The sequence below is a fragment of the Heptranchias perlo genome, chromosome 33 (genome assembly GCF_035084215.1).
Source record: "Heptranchias perlo isolate sHepPer1 chromosome 33, sHepPer1.hap1, whole genome shotgun sequence".
NCBI lineage: Eukaryota > Metazoa > Chordata > Chondrichthyes > Hexanchiformes > Hexanchidae > Heptranchias > Heptranchias perlo.
The window spans coordinates 19310769-19328548 of record NC_090357.1 but is presented as its reverse complement, the minus strand read 5'-3'; the positions used below and the strand labels follow the sequence as shown (position 1 = coordinate 19328548).

At 39.0% G+C, this 17780-nt stretch overlaps 1 protein-coding gene across 1 annotated transcript in view; it reads left to right on the top strand.

Annotated features, from left to right (window-relative positions):
- LOC137301512 (otoancorin-like) overlaps positions 1 to 12596 on the top strand; it is an 80931-nt gene extending 68335 nt beyond the window's left edge. The window contains exons 20-25 of the mRNA XM_067971037.1: positions 3375 to 3527; positions 4376 to 4524; positions 5852 to 5991; positions 6590 to 6687; positions 7891 to 8032; positions 9845 to 12596. Coding sequence (XP_067827138.1) covers positions 3375 to 3527; positions 4376 to 4524; positions 5852 to 5991; positions 6590 to 6687; positions 7891 to 8032; positions 9845 to 9915 — 753 coding nt within the window. The 3' untranslated portion in view covers positions 9916 to 12596. The remainder of the gene's footprint in view (positions 1 to 3374; positions 3528 to 4375; positions 4525 to 5851; positions 5992 to 6589; positions 6688 to 7890; positions 8033 to 9844) is intronic.
- Positions 12597 to 17780: the final 5184 nt, after the last annotated feature.

The window sequence follows — 17780 nt, the reverse complement described above, 5'->3', positions numbered from 1 at the left end:
ATGCAGATTCTGAAGCTCCGTCAACATAAACATTTTAATCTCCTCAATCAACTCACTTATTTAGGCGACAAATATAACTGCTACCTTTCTTGTATTTGAGCAAGCCTGGAGCAATCGATCAGGTTTTAGATGTTCAAGTCTACTCCAGCCAAAAATGACCTATTTTACTGAATATTCCTGAAGAAAATGAGAGAAAAATTGACAGAGTTCTGGGTCTTTAAGATAACGTGTTGATGAAGGTTACAGAAATATTACATAACCAGTAAAAACAATTCAGAATGAACCCAAGAGAGGCTAGATATGAATAATGAGGTGTAAATGGCATTTTAGGGGAGAGCAGATCAGAGAAGGGATTGAAAAATTAACTGGCAGCCCAGGGAATTAACTTGTAGTCTAATTGAGAATGTGATTTAGGTTGACTATTAAGTTTGTAAGTCTGATTATTATGATATACAGTGGGAACGATGATAAAGCAGCCTAGAACGAATGGAAAATGGGATAGTTTTAAGAAAATCACAAAGAGCAGCTTCAGTGAGCTAAATCTTTCCCTTTCACCGGATGTTGAACAAATCAGTTTTACTAAATAGATCGTTATGAGATTAGACCAATTTTTAACACTGCATTGCTAATCATACTTTTAGCTGATAGCAATGACTAGTGAGGCCACAGTGAATGATCCAGTATTTGTTACTGTGGAATAGATGATAGAGGGTTAATTAAAACATGAGGCAAGAGCTGAGTGTTTAAATCAAATTCCTGCTGCATTATTCATTAATGAATGGTTTAGGGTGAATCATTTTTCCATTTATTTTATATTAAGTCGGTTGATTTCAATGGGCAGAAAATCACAGGCAGTTATAGGAGTAGGCCATTCAGCCCCTCAAGCCTGTTCAACCATTTAATTAGATCATGGCTGATCTGTACCTCAACTCCATTTATCCACCTTTGATCCAGATCCACTTACCTAATAAAAACCTGTCGAGCTCAGTCTTGAAAATTTCAATTGACACAGCATCCACAGCTTTTTGGGGAGAGAGTTCCAGATTTCCACTATCCTTTGGGTAAAAAAGTGCTTCCTGATTTCACTCCAGAATGGCCAAGTGCTAATTTTAAGATTGCGCCCCTTCTTTTTTCCTCCACCAGAGGAAATAGCTTCTCTGTATTTAGCCTATTGAATCCTTTTATCATTTTAAACACTTCAATTAGATCACCCCTCAACCTTCTAAACTCAAGGGAATTTAACCCAAGTTTATCTAACCAGTCTTCATAATTTAATCCTTTTAGCCCCAGTTTCATTTTGGTAAATCTACGCTTACCCCCTCTAAGGCCAATATATCCTTGCTGAGGTACGGTGCTCAGAAGTGAACGCAATACTCCAGGTGGGGTCTTATCAAGACTATGCATAACTATCTATTGTGTGTGTAAAAAAAAAATTAATAAAAGAAAGTAATTGGGACCTTTAATTAACTTGGAATTCAGGCTTTGAGCAATCAGCCTCTATTTGACACAGGAAGGTAGAACAATTACAACTTGTGGCCTTAAAGCAACACATTAAGTTACACACAGGTGCACTTTAGCAGCAGAAAAATGAGGGGTACAGGGCATCTGGGACCTGAGTGAACAGGGCAACCAACAGAGTATCTCCTTAACCAATGACATTTAAGGAATAAACAGCAGAAGGACTGAGAAGGAAGTGCAAATTAGAGTGGGTGAATTCAATGTCAAATCAGTTACAGAAAGAGAAATAGAGGGAAAGAAAGATTGGATTAAGAAAAACAGGTAAGAGACAGAAAGGAAAAAGTTTAAAAAATTAAAAATTTGACATTTTAAAATCTCCAACATCAATTAATATCTGAAAGAATGAGACTCCACACTTGTAATAGTTAATTTTCACTGCCAGAGTGGTTGATTGGCAGTAATTAACAATTATCACGTTGTTAAAACGGTACTTGTGCTTGAAATGACAAGACTTAACGTTTTGTGGTGAGTTTAATTCATATCTACTGCGTAAATACAGCAACTTCACGACATTCAATGCATGTCAATGGTGAGACAGACGGCAAAATGCTGTTTTCGCGAAGCTAACAAGCTAACTCGAACAGAAACATTTGGATATTGGCATTTAACCACACATCTGCTCCTCACCTGAATTTGCTACACCATTTACGCATAAATAACGGCAAGTGCCATTAGCCGTTATTTTGACAGCAAAATCTGGCCCAATGTTAAACCATCTTAATTACAATTCTGAGTGTTTGTTTGAATCCAGTTTCACTCTTCAAAATCCAGATAAGGAGTTTGAAAGAGCCCCTAGTATCAGAGACCTCAATATAAACCTGGCCAATAATGTAGCGATAGCATAAATCTCAAAATGTAACTAATTATCTCAACCTGGCAAAATTTCTTGGCTCAACTGGAATGCACTGCCTGAAAGGGTGATGGAAGCAGATTCAGTAGTAAATTTCAAAAAAGAATTGGCTATGTACTCGAAAAGGAAAAAATTGCAGGGCTGTGGGGTTAGAGCAGGGGAGTGGATCTAATTGGATAGCTCTTTCAAAGAGCTAGCACAAGCACAATGGGCTGAATGGCCTTCTTCTGTGCTGAATGATTCGATTAACTCTTTGCTTGAGCTATAATGCCTGTAGCACTCAGGTCCTTTGAAGGCTGAATAATGGAGCTCTGTGGAACTTGCAGAATTAATACAGGAAAACAGAATTAATTTTAAATATATTTGCTCATTTCAGTTTTATCAGAGCACCAATATAAACTAATTCCCCACACACTGTCCATCACTGTTAGTGCACCAAAGAAAATGTTTAAACCTTGTGTCAATGTGTTTAGTACTCTTCCAATATACCTTTGTGTCAGATTCGGAACTGAGTATAAATTTTAATTTTTATACTGACCGACAATGGCTCCTGGTCCAGCAACGCCTTGATTTTAACGTTCTCATCCTTGTTTTAAAATCCCTCCATGGCCTCACCCCTCCCTATCTCCATAACCTCCTCCAGCACTACAACCCTCCGAGATCTCAATGCTGCTCCAATTCTGGCCTCTTGCGCATACCCGATTTTCTTTGCTCCACCATTGGCGGCCATGCCGAAAGCTGCCGAGGCCCAAAGCTCTGGAATTCCCTCCATAAACCTCTCCGCCTCCCTACCTCTCTCTCCTCCTTTAAGTCGCTCCTTAAAACCCACCACTCTTTGACCAAGCCTTTGGTCACCCGTCCTAATATCTCTTTATGTGGCTCGGTGTCAAGTTATATCTGATAACACTCCTGTGAAGCGCCATGGGGCATTTTATTACATTAAAGGTGCTACATAAATGCAAGTTGTTATTGTTGTTATATACATGTCTGACTCTTGTCTTTTCAGGCTTATGGCATGAATATCACAAACGACCAGCTGGCCTCTCTGAAGATGATCACACTTGGCTTCAGTGATGAGGAAGTCAAGAAGTATTTCACTAAACCTGATATTGATACCATTGGTGCAATCTCAGATTACAAGGAATGGGCCAGCAATGAGGTGAGGATGGGCTGCTGATTTACCATTTAGATCACATGTACTGTCATTTTAGTAGTCATTTATTTTTAAGTGCTTTATTTCAGGCAAAGCCCATTGTTGGAAGTGTTTTCAAAAGGCCCTGAATTGCATTATGACTTTCAAGGAGTTACCATTAGGAACGATAGGAGAGAAATGAACCTATTTAGAACAAGTAGTTTTATTTTTTTTGCCTACTTGCAAACAATGGGTAACATGATGTTCATTATTGTTCAACAAGAACAATTTACCAAAGACAATGTTGACGAGATTGAGGTAGATTTTCATCTTCACCACCTGGGCAATAATATAGTGGAGCAGATCGTCCAGCCTTGTTCGAAGTTGCCTGACTTTTATTCTGTTGATTTCACTGATGGAATGAAAAATTAGGTGGGGTCTACAAAGAACCAGCCAGATTTCATCGCTTAGGCAGTGAAAACCAAAATCTATCCCATAGACTTCAGGAGGATTTTGAAGGGAGGGAGAGAGGTAGCAAGGTGGAATGGTTCAGCGAGAGAATTCCAGAGAACACTAGTGTAGTGACTCAAAAAATCAACCTCCAATGGTCGAGTGCAGGGGATGAAACAGGGGTTTACAGTTAAAGGAGCAAAGGGTGTTGGGTGTAACATAAGGCAAATCTTGTTATACCTCTAAGGAGCAAATAGGCCCCTTCATAATACTGATTCTTCTGTTTGCGTTTCATACCTTCCTATGATGGATTCTCAAAGATAAATATATACAAATTTGCTGTGATGAGTTTGCAGCTGTATAGACAGAATGAAATTCTTGCATGCATGGAGTGATGATTTACAGAGATTTTCTTTCTTTCAAAGTATTCCTCACGAGCCAAAACTATCGTGCAGAACTTTTTGGATGGTCGAGAAGGCAGTACCCTCAGTAGCATAGATCTGGTTGGTATGGGCTACTTCCTCTGTACCCTTAGTTCAGATCAGATCAAGAACATTAGTGTGACAGCCTACAGGTAAAAACAACTCAACAGTCATTATTCCTTTGGTCTTTTCATGTCTACGTATGAGATAGAGATCTGGAATATGGAATATTGTCCACCAAACTGTCTAAGTAATGCATACATGGAACAGACTTCCAGAAATGCAATTGATATGGTATCGGGGAACGTTCATCAAAAGAGAGCTGCGCTTGTTTGGGGACTGGCATGAAAGTTCTAGGGAGAAGTACAGACTCTGGTTCTCAATCTCTCCATGAAATTTGATGGTTTATGTACTAATTGTGGCAGTGGAGCGAGTGAATGGATCTCATCTGTGGAGGCCAGTGGAGGACAGACGGTAGTAATTTGGAGTTCCATTTGTTAAAAAAGATAGAGTAAAGTTGATGATCGGGTCGATTGTTTATGGTCTGTAGAGACAGCAGTGTTGAGACCCTTTTCTTGGTCCATTCTTTCTTACTTTTTTTTCCCTTTTCTCACTAACTTTTCCCACCCCTCCATTCCTTCCTTCGACGTGATTCCATAAATGCCAGTTGCTCTCCACTACCTCGTCCCAGTGATCATTATTCATATGTCAGCCTTGACAGTGAAAGCCACTTGGCTATTCAACCACAGGGGCATAACAGCCAAGCTTGATCCAATCCTGAGATCAACTCACCCTCATTCACTAATGCACACACATTAAGCGTTTTGTTTTTACAATTTTCTTTCCTTTTCTTCCCTCCTCTCCTGCCAGTGCTGACTCTTGGTAGTGTACAGTTCCACAACTTTAACCTACCACTACCATACCCAAGCAACCATGCTTCATTGTGAGCCCAGACAGTGGGCACCAGCAAGTTAATGTGGAGCACCTCATAGTTGAGCATGTTTTGAATGTCCACGCATGAGCACTTCCAACAGAGGTCACTGGATAGCAATTGGAGTGGGAATCGTGGCTGATTTTCTTTCTCACCTTCCTACCACTGGGACATATGGTTCACTACAACATGCTTACCTCCATCATGGCTGAGACAAGCCACTTGGCACTGATTGGGGACTTCACTGGTCTGTAAGTTGCATTTACACACTGGGGAAGCATTGCATTAAATATCTTACACAGGGTTAAATAAACAGTGAAAATTATTGATAATTCATGCAAAATGAACAGAAATTGGTGGCCTTCATTGATCTCATTTGCACATTCCCTGCAATTGCTCACCAATGTACTTGTGTGTCAGTGATTTTATTTTTAATGGCCTTTGAGGGCTAGATTTTGCTTCGCTGCATCACTCTAAATTTGCAGCAAATCATCTATGCCAAGCACAATAACAATCTCTCACAGATTGCTTTGTGTTGTATTCCACAGCTCTGCTGCCAGGGATATTGGGAATAAGATGTGTCCTAATATCGAGACTCTAACTGCCCTGAAGGAAAAAGCAGTACAGGCATTTTCCGACGTGAAAAACTGGACTGGAGCACAGTTACAAGAGATAGGAGTAGTAGCAGGTAAGAAATACATAGAAGTTACAACATAGAAACAGGCCATTTGGCCCAACCAGTCCCTGCCATTGTTTACCCTCCAAACGAGCAAATAATTCTAATCACATTTACCTACCCTGTCCCCATAAACCTTCAATCCATTTTCCACCTATCCAATCTAATCTGGAATGTTGACAACTTCTGCCTTTACCACTAACCCCAGAAATAAATTCCACACTCTCATACCTCTCGTTCTTGACTCCTCAACTATTGGAAACAATGGGCCAAATCATGCTGGAGCACTGTAATGGAAATCGGGCATAAGAGGTTAAAAAAAAACAGTGCGGAGCACCAGGATTGATCAGGAGAAGAATTTAAGAGAACTGGCAGGAATTACTAAGTTTCCCATACCTCAACAAAGATTTTGCTCGAGAATCCAACAAAAATAAATAACTTCCCTTCCATTCTCTCAGGTTTATGCCTTGCATGTACCAGAGAGCAGCCATTAAGTGTACAGTAGAAGGTGGAGTAAACTGCTTGTTATACAGCAACTGTTGAAAATGTGATGCTTTTTAATGTCTTGAGCACTCCAATGATGAACAATCTTACACGTCTTTTTTTGTAGCTGGGCTCAGTGCAGAAGAAGTGCCCCAACTGATGACATCCGCAGTTTCATTCCTGACACCCGAAGCTGTCTCCCAATTCCCTCCCAATGTCTTTTCGGCAAGTGTCGTAGTAACTCTAATATATTATATGAGAAATTGGATTATTGGAAGGAATCAAATTAGAAAAAACATATGCTAGGGAACACGTGAAAAAGCTTTAACATAGTTGCGGGACGTTATTGCCATTTAATGCACTCTGAAACATCTTGAGGTCTATTTTGACTTTTCGGTCGACCGACTGGCAGAGCGGGTTGGTCAGTCGCCCATTCCGATGTTGAAGAGGCCCCCCGTGACTTTGAGGCCCTGGCCTCATTTAAATATGGCAGGCGAGCTGCGGAGCAGCAAACAGGCGTCCCGGTGCAGGGGCGGCCGCCAGCAAGGTAAGTTGCGGGATGAAGGGTCGCGATTGTGGAGAGTGAGGGGCTCAACATTTATCTTTGGCAGACCTCTTCAGTTCCATCTCACATGGAACTGGTCAGAGGGTGCACTGCACAGGTTCCAAACCAGTTCCGACCGAAAATGGCAATCGGGGTCCTATTTATGTCATAGGACGGAATAATTGAAATCAATAGAATGGAAAATCAGGTGGGGTGTTTAGTGAGCCGCTGATCTGCAACAGCCCATTTTGCACCCCTAATGTCTTATTAAAAATATCAGTGATATTATTGCATCACTATTGTGCCTGCCACGATAACATTTTCGTTTATTACAGTGGAACCTTTAATATCACCACAATGGAGAAGGCACTCCATTCCCCATCGCCTTGGTGAACAATCGAGGTTCTGCTGTAGTCATAAAAAACACTTTGAAAAGCCTGTAGTGCAGCAGATATTGAGGCAGGCAAGCCTAGCAGGCATGCAATCCTTTCCAGTGATTATTCTTCTAAGTGTTGCACCCAAGTTAATCTAATACACCCAGGAGCAGGAACATTAAAACCTGTCCCACTGAGTCTGCTGCAGCTTGTTTGTCTTTGCTCATCAAGGTCTACATAGGCGGATCTACTTAGGATTTTTCACAGCTGGCTATCCCTGGCTTTTCCAGGAATTGACTGTGACTGAAAGCTCCCTAATAAGGTTTTTGCAGCCTTGTAAATTTGTTGATGCTTGCATTTTGCTTTTGTGATCCTTCGCTAGACTTCTATTAAAAGTGAGGACATTTCAGTGAAAATGTTTTGGTTCACCCGTAGGAGCATCTAAATGGATTTCAGATGCAATTGCTGTTATATTTAGCTGACCGAAATGTTTCTTTCCCACTACGTTAGGCTATGACAATTGAGCAACTGAGAAATTTGGGACCACAAAATTATGGTGCTGTAACTCAAGCACAAAGAGATGCATTGTCAAAAGAAAAGCTTGAAGCCTTGAATGAAAATGCAGGAAATGCACGAGTCATTGGTGGTGCAGGTGAGCGGTGACTTTATAGTCGAGTCTTGGTGACAAAGTTTGTAAGATGACGTTGTATACCCAAGGAGCAGAGTTGGTGCTTCATGAACACAGAGCATGAGAACCCCTGCCTCTGTCTAATTAGGGCTGTTATGAACAGTACAATACTCAAATATTAGGCGAACCCATTGATGGAGTACTTGAACAATTGCCTTGTTGATAAAATGGAGTCAAACGTAGAAAGTATTTTGACATACATTACCTATCGATGTAATCATACCCCAAGAAAAATGAATATGGCTCCTTGCTTGTGAGAGAACTAGCACTGTTGTTGCTCAAGTGACTGACTAATAATCAGTTCATTATTCTTTATTCAAGCTATACTATTCAACATTGTGGTTTTCTGCTTCATGACACCATCTTGTACATATGCACAAGTGATGGAATCCTGCAGCAAATTGCTCAAGTTTAGGGAGATTGCCTTCTAATATCAAGGCTACTTCCAAATGCTTGAGACTTGGGTTCAAATATGGTACTAGATGGCACTTTGCCAGTTGCATACTTTCCTTGGATCAGGCGGTTCTGGATTTACTCTCCAGCTGGTATGAAGTTGCAATATTCGTTAAAATGAATGGACTGGAAATTTCAAGTCTCTACTGAGTTATGAAAATTCACTGCTTTAAATGAGAAGGGATATTTTTATAGCTGTATCTATTCTCAATAGACATTGGTGGAGCACTTTGAGCAACAAATATGCCTAGATTTTCCTTTCCCTTTGTGCATTGGGTTAGGGTCAGAGCTCATTAATATACAGCCTGATTATATCAGACCCTACAGCTGTGTGATTCTGTCATAAGCCATCAACAATGCTAACACAACTTCTAACAACAAATAAACTTGCCAATTTATATTGGAGACTTGTATGAGTGGACCTGGTAGACAATATCCCAATAAGAGTCAGCAGCTTTGGGAGAAATTTGGGTGGGAAAAATCCTTTGTAGGATCTGGATTTTGAGCCAGAGTGATTATTTGTATGAATAATGGGTTTATATTTTTTTATTTACTAGTTCTATGATTCTGTTGACATGACTTGGTCAGAATCACAAAACCCAGTGAATGAGCTGAGTCCTTTTTAAATCCTTCTTTACACGTCCTTTTCTACCACCTTTTTTAATCTGTTCCCCCTCCCCATTTTGGACCTTGAAGATTGCCACCTTGCTAATTTACAGTAAAGGCTGAGAAATTATTGCATAAAATATATATATTAAAAATTATTTTTAGAATTGGAATTTTGAATGCTAGCTGTCTTCTGCCAAGATGAGTGGAACTCAGCATAGACTAGTGATGTGGCCCTGCATGCACCATTGTTTTTGCATCTTTAAGTTTCTGTGTGGTGTTGTATTACATTGACAGTGTCAGTCCAGTTACAGGCCACTTTCACTGTATAAATCTCATTAACCATCTCCACAGCTAGCAGTGAATGTACTTCTGACAAGTGGTTATACAACAAATTCTCCAAATAGCAAACATAAATGAGTCTCTCTCATAGCAATGCATGTTCATGAGATTAACCTGTCCTTCATAATGATGTTGCTTATATAAAACCATTTACCTTTACTTGTCTACTTTTTCCATTAAAAATGCAGTTAGATGAATGGAAGCAGATTGTGGTGACGTCAGGAGGGGTTAATAAAGTCAGCCACCCCATTTGCAACAAAATGGAAATTGATTAATCTGGTTTATTCAGCAAATATTAAGTATTAAAATGTTATTGCATAAACAACGTTTGGTTTTTCATTCTAACTTATTGCTCTGATTCTGTTTTCCGATCAGGCTCTATATACTGGAACCCTGTGATGATGTTGACCCTTCTGGTTCTCGGCTTGACAGCAGCACTTCATTAAAATGTGAATTGGAGAATCGGGAAAATGACAGTTGCTGAAAGCTACACCAAGCAGAGCCCAAATATAACCATCCATTGAAATTTCAGGTTAAAAATAATACAATTATAAACCGCTGTAAATTCCTGCCCATTAGCATTACAGAGATAATTGGGTCACCACATAAAATGCTGCAGATAAAGAGAAGGAATTTCTGTTTAAGTCTGCTAAAACTGAAAATATTAAATAGTAAATCATGTTCGCAACTTCTAGTTAATTTTAAATGTCAGTCAACTCAAATCTTGCTGGAAGGTGCGATAGGTAAAATGAGAAAGATGGTGATAGCCAGTTTCTGAAAGAAGCCTGTGCATTTTGGTTTATAGCTCTTAAGGCTTGAAGTGCAGGGGTTTTTTTGTAAGTAAATAGTAACCAGCTGGTGTTGCAGTCAACATGTGATAGGGAATAGAATGTACAACACAGAAACAGAATGAGCAAATGTCTGTGGTCACTGTTGGTTTGCTGTTCTTTTAACCTTTTGACTGGGGACAGAGGTCGCATCATATAGAACGTAAGTGACGTTATAGATAACACACGGTCTGTGTGATCACCTGGACTGGTTTAGATCGCCTGAAGGGGTCAGAGAGGAATTTTCCAAAGCATTGTTTTCCCTTGTTGGCCCTGGGTTTTTCTCTTTTTTTTTTGTCTCTCCCAGGAGATTGCAGAGCTGCGGGGTGGGGGTGGGATGGCCGGGAGGTGATTAGTGTCCAGTCACGATGCTCCAGCCATCATGAGTGTGGGGCAGGCTTGATGGACCAGCTGGTCTTTTCTGTCTGTCATTTTTGTATGTTCGTATGTTTTTCTATTTCAGCAGTAACTCCATACTATTAAAATGTTGTTGGTGGAGTTAGGCCACTTGAGACAGACTTCCTCCATTAACTCAAAAAACACATAAATCCTACCTTTTATGAAGCTTGGGTGGTATGGGTAAGGCGAGAGGGAATGCATTCTTTCATAGGCTGGCAGAAAAACTGCAATTTTTTCAATTAATTTTACTTTTTTCACATTACATTCTTTACAAAGGTGGCCAAACTAAGTGTTGGCCATACCACCTTATTTAATTTGTCCTACTTTGAGGCCTGGTGCGGAGTCAGCACAATAGTAGAGATGATCAACTACCCTGTGCAGGCTAGAAAGGACTGTTGTCGATATTAGTGAATACTTAATACATTCATATAGTGGACCTCTATCTGGTGTTTTGACACATTCATTTAAAATAGATAGGTGAGCACCTCTATTAAAATGGTGGACAATGGAATGGCAGATGAATGTGTTAAGTGTTCATCCTTTAATATTACCACCAGTAAATTCAGGCAATATAAAATCAATGGAAAAGCAAATCGGGCGGAGTGTAAAATGGGCTGCCGATTGGCTGCTGCACGTTTTGCGCTACCATCTATGATAAATTTCAGCCCCTGTATTTCTTGTCCCAGAAATGCACTGAGAAAATATTTTAAATCATGTTAATTATAAGATAACATCTGTATCATTTTTTGAAAAACAATATAGATATTGCTTCCGACATAGGTTAAAATGAAAAGCAGCAGACTACACAAGCTGGGGTTTCTTTGTAAGGGCTAAATAAATGAGCATATTCATTTTCAGTGGGCTTATATTAACTGCAACAAGTGTTCTATGCCTGAGAAGACAAAATAAAGTTTCCTCTCAGTTATGGGCAGGGACACACTATCTTATAAATGGTCTGAATACAGGTTTATTTTGTTAAGCATTTTTTTTCTATTGACAGTTTACATTTTCCTTAAATTGGTTTATGAGTGTTTTTCAGTCAATGTCTATCAGGTAATCAGCTCATTGCTGTGTGATAGTGTATGAATGATGACTGTGGTTGAAGGTTAGAGTATAAGGAATTGACTGAACAGTTATGGAAGCAATCAAAAGTTGGTGTTTGGGCATTATCACATTCTTATCACTAGGCCTTCAGTCAGAGGAGGTGATCGTTTACCTTAGCCTTTAAAGTGGAGTCATTGTTAGTTTTTTGTTTGTTTAATGCTCTTAGAGAAGATGAATTTCAAAAGACAGGAAAATATTATATCTGGCTTATGCAGGTCATATTTTTACTGATGTCAGGCAATCGTCTCTGAGCTGAGGTTGGTCAATATTGGCCACTGAAGACTATTGGCAGCTTTTGTCAGTAATAGACCCTAGAAAACAACATGTCCCAAAACATGAAGGTTCAGATTTAGCATTTCGGCCTTATTAAACTGTTTGCTCAGACTACTTGTCCTTCACCTGAATAGGATGGATATCCTTATTTATGTATATTAAATGTTGAGTGGTATGTATATATAATAAATAATCTGTTAAATACAAAAAATAATCCAGCCACCAGTGTCAGATTGGGTAACTTTTATGCATAAAGTATTTCAGTTTGATAATGTTTTATTTTATATATTTAACCAAAGCAGAAGTTATTTATTGTATTTGTACCATTCATGCTGCCATAATTGTTGAATAATTTTTGAAAAAAATATTTTTGAGTTGTTTTCAAATGATGCACGTTGCAAAAATCATGTGGACTGTTAACCTGAGTGGCCATGAGCATTGCTTAATTATTTTATTTACTGTGATTGCAAATATGTTTCTGTCTTTTAAAAAAAATAAAGAATTGGACATGAGTCGTATAATAATACCCTCAGCTGTAATTATTAATGGTGTAACAGTTATTCAATTTGCTTGCTAAATCAATACTGAAGCGGCAGTTGATGAATTAGTTCCTCTTGATCTTGTTGCTGTGCTGTTTGTTCATTATTTGCAGGTTTTCTAATTGTCTTCCAATCTCAGAGATATATTTAAGTCTGATTAATGACCTTTCTTTGATTATACGCTTACTTTCAGATTTCACTCTTAATAAATATTTTCTGCAAGCTGCAAGTTGCATCCTAATAACTTCACGAATGCAATAAAACCAGAATGTGTTGGAAATGCCCAGCAGGTTTGTCGGAAGCTAAAAGAGAGATAGGCTCTTATTTTGGAAAGGGACTCTTCGCTAGCTCTGAGTCGGTTCAAATTTTGGGTGGGGTCCATCACTGGCAAAAGGCTTCGCTTGAAATAGTAACCCGTTGTTTTTCTTTTTAACTCTCACATATACCGTTGTGACAGAATGAGTGGGAAAGAGATTAGCAAATGTTATTAAAAATAAATCATGAATATGAATTGCATGTGTGTGGGTGTGCTCTCTGTCTGAACTTTAATACAGATCACTCAGGAGTTATCTTAAATTACAATTAGAGTTAGACAGAAAAAAAATGGGTGAATTTAAAAAGCATGGAGAACCGTTCCATTATGACAAAGGGACAAAAGGGAAATTGCAATAGCAAGGACTATAAACAGCATCTGTAAATCTATGGCCTTTAACATGAAAATCTTTGATAAATCTTGCCATCAGGTAACAATTTACTGCTGTTGCACAACAAATTCACTTGATATATTGTTTTCCGTGCTTACATTTTTAGTTACATAATAATTTTATAAACTGTAAAGAATGTTTAAGTTTAATGCTAATTTCAAAGAAAATGAAATAGGATTCATTGGAATGTGTTGTACTGAGGAATGAATAAATTGTAAGATTGTAGTGAATGGTGACTCCATAAAATATATAAATAATAGCATAATATTCAAAAGGTATTAGTTAAATCTTTTCCCCCTTGTACAAAACATTAGCCTCATACTCAGTCTGCACAATGTATAAATTCTATTCCTACTGATCAGAATTAAATAATTTCAGGAAGTTGAAAAGTGACCAATAAAAAGAAAATTGTAATTGATAAATTCACTTGATCAACAACTAAAAATATTTTACTCATCAGAGAATTGAATTTGAGATTTACCATTCATATCTAAGGTTTGTAAGAGGTCAAATTTAATTTGTCTTTTAATCATCTTACACAGCCCAGTCCAAATTATATTAATAGTTACACAAGTCAAAGCAATCAGAACTGGACCACAATACAACGCTAAGTGCAATACTCCTTCGAGCCAGTCATCACTGATGAAGTTGGACTCAAAGGTGCATTAACTAACATTACTTTAATTAACAACATATATGAAGATACAACCAATACCATCAAAAGGTTACACATTTTTCAGGCAAGAAACCGGAAGCCGACAGTTGAAACCTGCCCCCTGTGTGTCAGTGAAAAATAACAACAATAACCTCTGTACCTTTATAAGGCAGCAGAAATTGTGAATCTGTCAACTACTATATAACTATTGTTGCAGAAGTGGGAGGGAAAAGCCCAGGGAGGGTTTGTAAATGAGGGCACAGATCTTCAATTTCATTAATTGGAGGATGGGAAGCCAATTGAAGTTGATGAGGACAGGGGTGATACCAGAGTGGATGAGTTGTACTTTATGTAGCATGGAGCTCAGGACATTGGCTAGAAGAGCATGAGAGAAACTGAAACTGGAACTGACAAAAGCATGGAGGAGGGTTTCTATAGCAGTGACGGTGAGATAAGGGTGGAGGTGGGCAATGTTGCAGAGGCACTATAAGTGCTAATCCTCTGTTTCAATTCTTCAGATGTCCTGGCAGCTATGTATTTCTGTCTATCAGCAATAATAACACTGTGGTGTCAGGTTTCATCATACATTGGCTACCTCTTTCATGCGGCCTCATACTCCTTGTTAAGAGAGTGTCAGTACACTGGCAGGCTTCATCCTGTGTTAGTTATTGATGTAGCACCTGCTAAGATTCCTTTAAATCAGTGCCCAGACAAAACAGTCAGTATCTCTGGTTATAAGAACAACCTTTATAGTAAAATAGTGACTTTTTTCCTCACCCATTTGCTTCATTAATGTTCTCTCTGCCCTCCTCTCCTGAAGGCGTTTGCTCTTTTCTGGTACTGTTCTACAGGTGCTGGTCACCTTGCAGAACCTCACCCGACTGGCCATTATTCATGTGCGTATCTTGAAATTGACTGTCAGCAGGCTATTCAACTGTGGGGAGGCATCACTGCTGAGTCTGATTTTGTCCTCACTGAATGTCCGCACATGAACACTTCGAGCAGTGATCAGGAGTGGAATATAAATACTTCAAGGACCTGAATGAGTGTGGATATAGGCTACATCAGTGGCTATACCACTAATATCACTAGCTTTGCCTGTTTAATAGGAGGTTTATGTGGTCACAATGTGTGATATGCTGCCCACATACACATATCTCTAAATGACTAATTTATATTCTAATAAATATCATAAACTCCAATACTATATATGCTGCTGAATTGTACAATGAATAATACTCAAATTAGTGACCAGCATCAATAACATTGTTTATGGGGTAGGTAAAGCAAATATGCAGGTAAGAATGCCTGTCTCTGTGCGCCTGATGATACTGTTTGAGACATCTGATGGTGTATGTGAGAGAGAATATTTGCTCTATGTTTTGTGAATAATGTAAATGTAATGTAACAGAATTGACTTATGAATTGGTATAGCAGGGTTTCATTAAAAGCAAGCAAAAGGAGATTTCCAGGCTTAATCTCTCACAAATTGATAGTTATGCAGATTCACAATTTCTGCACTGACCTTCTGCTGTTTCTCCTTATCTCTCTTACACTTTTCAAATCTCTTCCTGCTGAAAACTTAATGAACTTCCTCCATGGTCATAAAATCCAACAGTCAAACTGACAGTTTAGGCAGTACAGAAATCTATAAAAATACATATCTATGCACCAACTTTTTTTTAACGAGATTAGTTAATTTCTATGGTTATAGGGGAAGATCTGGTCATTTGATCACAGGTGCAAGCTTTGTAGGTCAGTCACTGGGTTCATCACCGTTGTAAATATAAAACAGAGTTTAAGCCCACCTCCAATTAGAAAAGGAAATAAATTATAACTTTCTCCCCACCAGTTTCACCCCCCCCCCACAACCTAATACCTTCAGGAACATTCTGTGAGCTTTAACTCTCACATCAACATGTCTTTGAGTGCCTCTAAATGTCTTTCCAATTGGAACACATAGGCATACTTTTCATGCATCCTGTTTCTGCGGTAGCATGTTCAAAGCTGTGTTGATTGTTCTTCATATTTCTGCTGTCTGCAGATCCTGTCCTTCACTCACTTAGTCCAGTTAGAGATGAATCACAGCGCTCGTCTGCAGAGGCAACCTGTGAAGCTATTATTGGCCAATTCCAAAGATTACGAGCAAGGATTCCACCAACCCCTCCCCCCCAACTTTGTTGGCTACTCAGTGATGATAATACTATAATAGCATACTTTACGTTTCAAACTGTGTAATTTTAGGTTTGTTTACTTTTCTAGGCCTGACAAAGAAAGATAAAAGCTTTGTACTGTGCATTTTCATAACAGATACTGTACGCAGGAAGGAGCCAGGGTGGGTGGGAAATGGATAGAGACTGCCCAAAGAAAATTGACTCACAGAAGAAACACAATTACAAACGATCTCCCTCCAGGTTCCAGGCAAAGAGCCCACCTGTGGGATTTGCTTAATGTAATAAAGAAAATATTTGCATCTTGCATCAAATAACTATCTGTTTTTCTTTTAGGAGGTAGAAGAAGGGTTTCAGAAACAAAACCCTTATATTATCAAATATCATACAGCCGTTGGGTGACACAGTAAAAACCAAAGAAAATAGAAGTAGCTGCAAAATTGGAAATCAATACAACTCATATTGAGCTGCAATAATGAGATATTCTCCAAAGGAATTGCTGATTGAAATTAAATCAATTTGACTTAACAAAAGTTGAACGGAGGTATAGAAAGATCCACCAACAGAAATACCACCTGCCATGGTAACCCGGCTGTGTTACTCGTGACTGCTAAATCCAATCTTATGGTTCAGAGGCTAACAAAAATTATCGACAAGAAATCAATATCTTGTAACTAGAATATATCTAAAAGAAAAGAGTACAGATATATTTTAAATGCAGGTGTCAAGAACTATTATTATAATTTGAGAATGTTAGGAATTTAAATCAGATTTTTTTGGGGGAATGATCCCTAGTGAGGTAACTGGACAATAGAGAATCTATTAAAGTTCTACTTTTTTTGACATGGGATCTATACTGTGTGGTAGGGAGAAACCTTGGGCTAATATCTTATGCAAGTATACATTTAACGTGTGGAAGATAACTAGTAGCCGAGGGAGGTTTGACAGTAGAGATTGACAAGAGTAGGTCAAGAGAATGACATGATGTTTCCACAGGACATGGCTATCAGAGACAAGCATAATTTTTATAGACGTGTGTTGAGGGCTCGTTAATAAATGAAGGGAAGATATGATTTTAGGTTTGCCTCATTGGGTGCAACAAAAAGAGCTGAGAGTTGCATTACTTAAAGCATTGGATGTATAAACCTGATAAACAGTAGCAAACAAAACTGAATTCCAGAGGTGAGGTGAGTGTGACTGCCCTTGACATCAAGGCAGTATTTGACCGAGTGTGGCACCAAGGAGCCCTAGTCAAATTGAAGTCGATGGGAATCGGGGAAAACTCTCCAGTGGCTGGAGTCATACCTAGCGCAAAGGAAGGTGGTAGCGGTTGTTGAAGGCTAATCATCTCAGCCCCAGGACATTGCTGCAGGAGTTCATCAGGGCAGTGTCCTAGGCCCAACCATCTTCAGCTGCTTCTTCAATGACCTTCCCTCCATCATAAGGTCAGAAATGGGGATGTTCACTGATGGTTGCAATATCCAGTTCCATTTGCAACCCCTCAGATAATGAAGCAGTCCATGCCCGTATGCAATAAGACCCGGGCAACATCCAGGCTTGGGCTGATAAGTGGCAAGTAACATTCGCGCCAGACAATGATCATCTCCAACAAGAGAGAGTCTAACCACCTCCCCTTGAC